The sequence below is a fragment of the Physella acuta genome, unplaced genomic scaffold (assembly GCF_028476545.2).
Source record: "Physella acuta isolate Inbredline_101_S28 unplaced genomic scaffold, ASM2847654v3 ptg001058l, whole genome shotgun sequence".
Lineage (NCBI taxonomy): Eukaryota > Metazoa > Mollusca > Gastropoda > Physidae > Physella > Physella acuta.
The window spans coordinates 849,968-860,097 of record NW_026732575.1 but is presented as its reverse complement, the minus strand read 5'-3'; the positions used below and the strand labels follow the sequence as shown (position 1 = coordinate 860,097).

The following is a 10,130-nucleotide window of genomic DNA, read 5'->3' as shown; positions in this document are numbered from 1 at the left end:
CTATATGACGTATAACAAGATGACACGCAGTAATACTTATCTGTGTTGGAAGGAAACTCTTACAACATTTAAAATTTAGAACGACAAAGAAAGAAAGATCTTTCATCTGTACGTAAGTATAGATCTGACGGTATTACAACAACATAAAAATCTTCTGTTTTGGGTATACATTTTAAAAACGCAATTGTTTAATGTTTTTTATGTATCAATTTATTTATTAATACATACACATTTAGCTATAAATGCCTATGTATATATTAGATTTACTGATAGAATGTATGCTTGTTAAAGAATGCTAACATTGGTAAGATAGCAAAGATTTGACCATTTCGTGATTTTATAAAATGTTATAGAAAGCTAACATTGGAACGATAACAAAAACTTGATCATTTCATGATTTAGGTACCTTGGGGGATGATAATCAACATTTTCTATCCCAATGGACATCTCCCACAAATCTAAGAACACGATTTTATCCTCTAGACCTCTGAACATTTCCCTTATCAGATCGATATACTGGGGGCCCAGAGGGTCTCCGCCCACGGCGTGGTTGGTTGAGTAGTACTTAGAAGTCACGTGAGGGATTCTGAGACCGACTAGAACATTCGGGTTCGTCTCCAGCATTTTCTCGATTGCTTCCCTGAGTTTTCTCATGCGTAAGGATAAGACACTAAGATGGGCGGCGGTGTAGTGGAGATAGTAATGGATGATCAGAACGTGTTTTTTGTTTCTTGGCAGGGTTTGGATAAAGTCTGGGACGCCTGTGAAGTTTTCCTTTCTTTTTGTTAGTGCATACTTTGGTGGTTCGTGAGATATTACCGTGATGGTGAGATCAATTGACTTATCATAACACACAGATTTTTCCGGGTATTTCCCCACCATCGGATTACATTCCGCTATACCAACTAGCATAAAATATGCATTTCTGGCGTTGGAGTCACCGAAGAACCAAACGGAAGTGTTCCGGAGACAGTTCCGTGTCCAGTCTGAAGTTAAATTTCCTTGGTTTTTACAGATAAGAGAGTTCCATTTGTTTCCGGAAGTCCAGAAGCCTTTTGGGTTACCTCTGACCCACGTTATTCTTTTACTAGACTCACGACAAGGTTGTAGTTCAGGAAGTTTGGCTAAAGAATAAAAAACAAAAAATTTTTTCAGCACTTCTTCAACACAGACATGTTGCCATAAATTGAACAAAATCTATTTTGGGTAAAACAAAAAAAAATATTTATATCATACTCTCAGCGCATACATGTTTCCTGATATATAAAAATACTTTTCCCACACCTGTTTAAAGAGACATTAAATGGTAGTCTCGCTTACCTTTAGTTTCAGTGACTATCTGTATGTCGTGAGACACTGCTCGCTGCTCTGGAGTTCTAAAAGAAATTCAAACTATCAAATTATTTTAAAATAAAAATTTGTTAAGAATCAAAAGGTTTAGAAAATCATATAGCTTGAGCTATAATTCTAAATGTGCATGTTGTTTAAATCTAAAGAATTTTTTTTTTCAAAAATAAAATCAGTTAACATAATTACTAGCTAGGTTACATTTCTTCAAAATTCATATTGCTTAATTGTGTTGGAGGCGTGGTCGAGTCGGCAAAAAGCTCATGGTTGATAAATTCGAACAAAGTCTCGAGTTCAAAACGCACTGGCAGATAAATCTCGATCCCCTTCAACACTAATAATTAAGAACGAAGAAGAAGAAGAAGAAAAAGGTTTAGAAAATCATATAGCTTGAGCTATAATTCTAAATGTGCATGTCGTTTAAATCTAAAGAATTATTTTTTTCAAAAATAAAATCAGTTAACATAATTACTAGCTAGGTTACATTTCTTCAAAATTCATATTGCCCCATCCTTCAAATTATTACGGAGAAACTAAAATAAGATTTTATAAGATTTTATTTGGGTAACCGTTAGTTGGGAAGTCTCAAATTGACAGTAAAATTCAACATTACCGAATCTAATTTAGTTGTCTAACTGAAAGGTTACAGTAATAAGAAAATGTTATGGTCACTACATACACGTGTGTTTTAAAACGATTTTAACTCTGCGCTATATACAAGCTACCAGGATTTTATTTTCTTATATTGTTATTCTTTTTTAATTAAGAAGTCACGACCAACTCATTTACAACAAACACGATATTTAGACTAATTCTATAATTTACCTCTCACACTATATTTTTTTTTAAATCCCCAGAAATATTTCTTAGACTTTTCGAAGAAAACCTTCTGTCATACAAATACGTGATGCTTTTCTAATCTCTACCTTGTCTACACATACTTTATTGGCAAAAGAAAATTACTGATTAAACACCTACGTTTTATTACAACTTAGAAGCTAATAATTACCCACTAATTGAAGCGACTAACGAATTCTCTGCTACTGTCACATCATGAGGTGTAGCAAGGACCGAAGGGTATTCATTTAGCCAATCGTCACAAGTCAGCCTGTGAATGAAAAATAATTTATATAGATATACAGATATATAGATATATAGTTATATATAAATATAGATATATATATAAATATAAATTATATATATAAACTATGTATTTAACTATGTATTTTTCGTTATATCTATATCACTCTCAGTATATATATACATGTTTATATATATATATATATATATATATATATATATATATATATATATATATATATATATATATATATATATATATATATATATATATATATATATAATAAAATTTTAATTTCATTAAATCAGAGTGAGTTATACTCAGAGTTTCTTCCAGGCATCTCTTCGAACTAAATGAAATGTATATAATTCATATAGAAATTATATACTTTTAACAGTGTCCGCCCCCCCCCGAAAAAAGTCTACCGCCCTCCCGAAAATTTCAAGTGCCCCCCCCCTCCTCTCCCCCCCCCCCCCCTCCCCGGAGAAAAAAGTCTGGAAGAAACACTGGTTATACTTGATGACAGTTATTGAAAATAGCTGTCATGGCGAGCTATATCAAAAGAGTATTGTTTATACTAGATGTGCAAGATACTTCGTTTAGGTGTGATGTATTTCCTATTTTGTGTTTATTTATAAAATTGTATAGGATTGTATTGTAGTGGTTTGTTGTGTCGTATTAAGCTTTTATTATATTTGCAAAGTTTTTTTTTTTGTTTTAATTTTTAATGCAGTTTTATTGTGTGGAATGTTTATTGTATTTTGATTGATTTGGTTGTTCTTTGATTGTGTTGTATTGTCTTTTTTGCTACCTTATGATTTTCATGTGTAATTTGCATTTGTTTTTTTTTATATCTTGTTATTTTAGTGCAGTGCTAAGCAACTTTTTTAAAAAGTGTTTTATGACAGCCTATTTTATGTAATTCTGTAGGCCTACTCCGAGGCGCAAGTGATAGTTAAAACAAGGTTAGAGTTTAGTCCAGTGCTTTCACTCACTGTGGATTCCTCGGTCTACCACAGTAGAAATTCTCATAACCAAACTTGCTGAAGTTACAGATACATTCCCAGCCTGGTATGTTTGGGGTTTGAAAACAGATGGTGCGCTGAAAGCAAAGTAGTCACATATTGTAAGTATGTATGTATATATATATATATATATATATATATATATATATATATATATATATATATATATATATATATATATATATATATATATATATATATATATATATATATACATATATACAAATGTTTTAAAATCTATATATATAATTATCTTCTTGGAGACCCTAGAAAGCAAGCTGTAAGCGCGCCTAGCAGTCCCCTCTCTTCCTCTATAGGCATATCGCTGTCGCTACACCCCCCCCCCCCCCACACCCCCACACGGTCCGGTGAGCTGTGGTTCACGCTATATGTTTACAATCGTAGAGACGGATTTAGTGACGGCTGTTAGGGGCAGATAATTTAGTTTGAAACGATTTTAAACTTAGGGGAGGTAACTCAGAGGAGGCTGCTTTCGCCTGGGGGGGGGGGGGGGGGGGAAGAGGGTTTTAGTGTTTTAAAGCAAATATTTTCATTGGCAGCATTGGTACTGTCGAATTCATAAATTATGAATTACTAAAAGTAGAAAAAAACAACTAAATAGAGGCGTATGATATGCCGCGGGTCGGCTCGTGTTTATTATTATTACAATCAGAAATCTATCTAATGAGAAAAGACAACAATTTATGTAATTTAACACAATGGACGATATTCACGTAATAGCTATCTTTATAGGCATTTTTAAAGCAACGATTACTTAAACCTAAACCCAAAACCTAAACCTCACTTCCCCCGCCCCCCTCCCACGTAGGCTCTAATTCCGATTCCGAACTACGCCACTATAACAATCACATTCCCAATAATTTAAACATTATTTAAACATTTACATATTATTTAAACATTACATATACAGCAATATAGTTTCCTTATTTTTATTTTGAATAAAACTGCTTGTATTATATATTATCCTATCTGCATCAAACTGTGGTTATTTAAATCATTCTGAATCTACCTGTAGGCTACCTACCTCACGTATATCATCCTTGACGAAATCTGCCGCCATGTACCTACTCACACCCAGGTGTATCTGGTGGATGACGATCCTGATAAACTCCCGTGGGTAGGAGATGGCCAAAGTCAGCTTAAGATAATCCGTGTGTTCATGTCAAATCGACGACCGATTATTTAGAGAACGTTCAATTATTTGAATACTTGTTTTCATTTTTAAAAATTTTACTTAACTATTACAAACAAGTTAATAAAAAGTCTAGTGACAATTTAAGCGCAATTTCCTTATGTTATCTAAAAATAGCACACACGGGGACAAAACACAAGACGTATAATGCTGGGGTGCGTTCAAGCTATGAGAACGATCGGTTTGTAGGTGTTTATGTAATTTTAATTTTTTTTTTCGTGACCGAACGAAAAGATATTTTGAAAACTTTCTTCGGCAATATTGTTGTAAATTATGGTAGGAATCGATTGGTAAATGTTTCAAGTCGCTAAGTTGTCTGGTTGCCGAGATATGGACCAAAAACTGCATTTTTTCGAGGTTTTTTGGCTTTTCCGGGAAATCCAGGAAGGAATTCCGGGATTTTTTTTTGGCCTATGCTCATCCTCGGAACTTGCTTAACATATTTGCTTTTGGAACTAATCCTCGATATTGCTTCGTTGAGGAGGAGATACGACTTAAAGCTGCGGACTCGCTGCGGACACACATCCATCCATCCATTCATCCATCCAGAAATGACGAGTTAATAATCGCAATCCCCCCCCAGTATGGAAATTGCGTTAAAAGTAGTAGTTTTTTTTAAAAGACTTGTGCATTGTATAAAACAAACACCGAGTTCTTAATCAGCTAAATTCTACAGTTTTAATTAGCTCAGTACTTTATTCTCATCATCAAAACCATGTAGCTATTATACTTTCAGTAAAACTGTATAAGATACTAATCTTTAAACTTACCTTAGAGCTACCAGCCCACAAACATTTGACAGAGAATGTATAGCTGCCATTTTGTAAATCTGTGACGTTACCAACAACAGCGTGATCAGAGTTATTCATCCACACCCTGACCACATCGTCTCCCTTGGTTCTCTGACGCCCGTACCCATCCACAACATCCAGACGACCGTGTATAGTTTCAAGTATCTTACACCTGACCACACCTTGTCTTGTGTTTTCAACTGTCACTTTAGACAACTTCAAATCTGGCAGCGTTTTAATATCGTTCAAAGGGGGATAACTCAAATATTTTTTCTCCCATTCAAAAACATACTGCCCTCTCTCGAGAAAAGGTCTAAAAGGTAAAACCCCTTCGAATGTTAAATTTAAATTCTTTAAGGATTCTAGACTAGCCTTATCACATATAGTTAGGTTAGCCTCACACGAATTGTTACACGTCTCTAAAGTCTTGTAGGAATGTTGAGCAAAAGCTTCATAGATATCTATCGGACCATCGTCCCAGAATTCTTCTTCCGTCGCCTGGGAGAAGTGGACGTCGTATAAGCCATGCTGAAGCAAGTGTTCTTTTCTGTATGTTGACATGGATGTTTCTGACATGATGTTCTTTCTGGTAAAAAGGCTGGGTAAATATGTGGTTGTAACATCTTTATAAACGCAAAGACAATAGCTTCATAAGTAGCGCAGACATAAACATTTGGTTAAAGATGTAATTAGTAAGATTGATATTTGAAAAATAGTTAGACATCTTTAGAAATTTAAGGTCAGTAGTGTAACAAGAGAAGACGAAACGCTGTGGCATGGCACTGGATGATATTTGAACTGTTCGTTTGTTCTTCATCGAGGAAATACTGTAATGTATTCTTTCTTTTCTTTCCTTAGCTCGGTTTTGGTCGGGTTAGGATTTAGGGTAGAGCATGGAACAGGGATTCGCGTTGTGGCTTATACTAAGGTAGGAGTTTGAGACATAGTGAGATATATAAGTTAGGATTAGTAACTTTATTTAGGATTAGAGCGAATTTCAGTGGTTCTTCAATAGGCAAAAGAAAACTAAGAAGAAATATATATATATATATATATATATATATATATATATATATATATATATATATATATATATGCTTCACATAAATATTTTCATTTGTATTAACTAAAGCAGCGTAAGTGTTACATAATACAAAATTGCAAAGTATTAAGATAATTAAGGATTAACCATACATACATAGTTATACTCTCACCCAATTATTTTGTAGGAATCAAGATTGGAATGTGAACATTATAATAATGGTTAGCTAATCGTTATGATTAGGTAAGCTGTGATGATAAACGTATTTTCAAATTTCCTTCTGATATTAGTTCATATGTTGTTTGTTACATAGGCGAAGCAACATCTACACAAATCTTAAGCTGGTACTGATGCTTACAATACTTTAACTTAATTTTTAGACCTTCTGTTAAACTGAAACCTGATTGTTAAATTGTTCTTTTACAATGAGACCGTAAAATCGTATTAACTGCTGCGTTTAACAGACCTATATTGGAAATTATATAAACAATGTATTTTGAACATTTATAAATTTTCTGTTTACTTCTTATGCAAATATTTATTTATGGCCTATATTTTAATAAATTAAAACAGTTACATACCTTTGAAAAATGAATAGTAGAATATACAGTATAACCGCTACACCCAATATAAAAATAAATACTTTATTGATTTGTGCCATTTTGATCGATTAAATCTTTCGCCTGTTGTCTGGTACTGAAAATGAATTAAAATAGTCAATACAATCATAATCAGTAGGACCATAATGCATTTAGGATAAATTACAATCTGTACATTTTTGAAATATTATACATAAATAATTAACATCAAGAAGATTATTATTGTTTAACCCTTTTTTTAAATTTCAACTAGACTATATTTTAATAAATGTTTGCAAGTAAAATCAAGGATAAAAACAATAATACTTGCTTATTACATTTTTTAAGGTGCGGCAATCTGTTTTTGAAAGGTGAACATTAGTGCGCAAAAAATAATTCCAGAAGGTGCTTTTTTTTATTACCTTGTATAAGAAGTATTGAAATTTTGAAACACATAAAACAAGAGTGAGTTGTCATTAATTCTCTCGTATATTCTTTAATAACAAAAAGTGGAGCTGGGGCAATAGAAATGTAGAAGTTTGAGACAAAACTGCCTGTTTTGTTTGTGAAAACGTATAGAAGGAAAATTGCTTAGAATAATTTTCTTTTATGAACATATAATATAAGAATAGAAATTCGTAGGAAAATAAAATTCGCACCAAAAAGTGATTTAGAATTATCACACCATCATTTTTTTTTGAGAATTCGGAATTAGCGTAATGTACTATTACCGATCAACGGAAATCTCTTCAATTTTACAGAATCAAGAAAATAGAAACGTATACCTATGTTTACAATTTTTTCAACTTAACTGAACTAATACTCAAATTAAGAGCGCTTTAGGAACCTAAAACACAGTAAAGCACTACTTCCTTAGTTCGATGTCATTAGAAATGACCGTATTCTTATATATTGCCTGTCACTTGACCTACTTTTTTAACGTCGTCATGGTAGTCAGTGGCGTAGCGAGGTCGGGTGTCACCCGGTGCGGCACTTAATGGTGTCACCCCCCCAGAGGCATAGAGACCCTTCCCAGGGACAAACTTTCAAATTTTCGATTTGCACCCCCCCCCCTCAAACTTTTGATTTGCACCCCCCTCGTGTTTTTCTCTATATATTTTGCTATTTTTTGCCTTGGTGTCACCCCCCCCTAAATGGTGTCACCCGGTGCAGTCCGCACCCCCCACCCCCACCCCCCTCGCTACTCCCATGATGGTAGTAATGATCGCTGCCAAAAACGACGATATCGTGATTCCGTTTTTTTAAATGTTTCATGGTCATTTGAAAAATATATAATTAAAATTGTTATTTTTGCATTTTATTCAACGGCACCGGTCTAGTTTTAACAATGGACGATAAGTGTTTGATGCAAACTTGCAATTTGTACATTTTATGTAATAATCTCTGATAATATCTAACAGAACATAATAAATGTAAGCAAAACTCGAATAGCTTTATGTAATATTGTTCTAAACATACTGAAAATATATTCTGAATTGTAGAAAATTATAACTTGCTTTCTACTAAACTAATGTCATTAATGTTATTAAAATCATGCAGGGTAAAAACAAAACCTATAAAAATAATAACTTAATCGACACAACAGCTTACTAAGTCCGCCCATTTTGCCCGCCGTGTATTTGAATGGGCGAAAAATCTAGCAGACGACACCTTTCTGCTGAACGGCAGTGAACGGTCAATCGCGTCACAAAAACACTCCTTAAAAAACTAACCCACCTTATCACTGAAATCATAGAGCCATTTAAAAATAAACGCGTTTTTTTCACAAATCATTTTATAGGCTACCCTACCGATTAAATTTGATAAATAAAATTGGTATCAAATTAAAGGTAAATAATTGTTTAAGTCATCTTGAACAATAATGAAGTTTAAAATCTTAGCCGACACCCTACTTATATATGAAATTTCTTCTACCCAACTGAAACAGTACTCACGTTGGGGTGTTCACACTGAAGTAGAGTAATATAACACTTCCGTAAATGGACAATGAAGACATAAAGTATTATTTTAAGGGTAGACAAAGGTACTTAATATAGTCCCAGAAAAGACAAAAGGAATCCAACCCACCACTCCACACGGCACACTATATACTCTACTTCATCTGCCCCATGTTTCATGGACTCAAAAGGGAAAAATGCTGATCATTGTTTCATGCTTAATGCGGTGAGAGGTTTAATGTACAAATATTGTTCTTTTTTTATGTGGTCATTTTTTATTGACATGTCTGTGGTAATTAAAATATGTCTGCTTTACTTATCTTGGGTATTTTGTCTGGCTTGTTTTGTCTGGTATATTTTGTTTAATTTTTGGGTATTTTGTCTGATTTCTTTTCTTCGAGTATTTATTCTCGGTATGTGATATTTAGTATAATCTATTTTCTCTGGGGTGTATGCATTAGAATTTGACTTCGTTATCATTCTGGCGTATTTTACTGTCCGGTCAATTTTATAGATGCCAATTTTAATTTTACTTTGGACAGTCAGTCTGTTTTACACTGTCTTAATTTTTTTTGTCCATGTTATGCGTAATATTTTGTCAGCAGTTTCTTCCCAGAGACTTTTTGTCACGTGTTCACACTACATAGACGTCAGAAGTAAACAAAAGACGAACATCCAATCACCGTTGACTGTTACGGTCCCGTGTTGCTAAAAATACAAAATTAGAGCCGCTGAGAAATACCCCCCCCCCCCGCCCTACATTATTCTGCTACTCTTGAATTAAGCGCCGTGTATGTGGTCCTACCTTCAGTTAGATCTCGGTTCATTTATCATTCACGACTAGGAAGTGAAACAAATGGAAGTTTTTCTGTTACTGATATGTGTTAGTTTAGCTAACTCTGTGACCGCAGGTAATTAAAGTTATTATATCAGCAGTTTCGTATAAACAAACGGAAATTATGAATATAGTTTTTTTTAGTAAAACAAAACCAAAAAAAATTATTGCTGAAATATTATAAACATTGTTATCTTAAATACTATTGTTAAAACTTGTGATTTAGTGTAATGAAATAAATATATACTTTTGGATGAATG

At 33.5% G+C, this 10,130-nt stretch overlaps 1 protein-coding gene across 1 annotated transcript; it reads right to left on the bottom strand.

Annotated features, from left to right (window-relative positions):
* Positions 1 to 357: 357 nt before the first annotated feature.
* On the bottom strand, positions 358 to 7,180 carry LOC131955208 (NXPE family member 3). The gene is made up of 7 exons (XM_059319229.1): positions 7,081 to 7,180; positions 5,437 to 6,055; positions 4,499 to 4,612; positions 3,424 to 3,530; positions 2,378 to 2,455; positions 1,321 to 1,376; positions 358 to 1,124 (listed from the first exon to the last, which is right to left on the bottom strand). Exons 1-7 carry the CDS (start codon positions 7,158 to 7,160, stop codon positions 358 to 360), a joined length of 1,821 nt encoding a protein of 606 aa, XP_059175212.1. The 5' UTR covers positions 7,161 to 7,180.
* Positions 7,181 to 10,130: the final 2,950 nt, after the last annotated feature.

Coding starts and splice junctions, on each gene's coding strand:
- LOC131955208 (XM_059319229.1), bottom strand. CDS start 7,160: ATGGCACAAATCAATAAAGTATTTATTTTTATATTGGGTGTAGCGGTT. Junction 6,056..7,080: donor CTACTATTCATTTTTCAAAG/GTATGTAACTGT, acceptor ATATTTACCCAG/CCTTTTTACCAGAAAGAACA. Junction 3,531..4,498: donor TCAAGGATGATATACGTGAG/GTAGGTAGCCTA, acceptor CTTTGCTTTCAG/CGCACCATCTGTTTTCAAAC.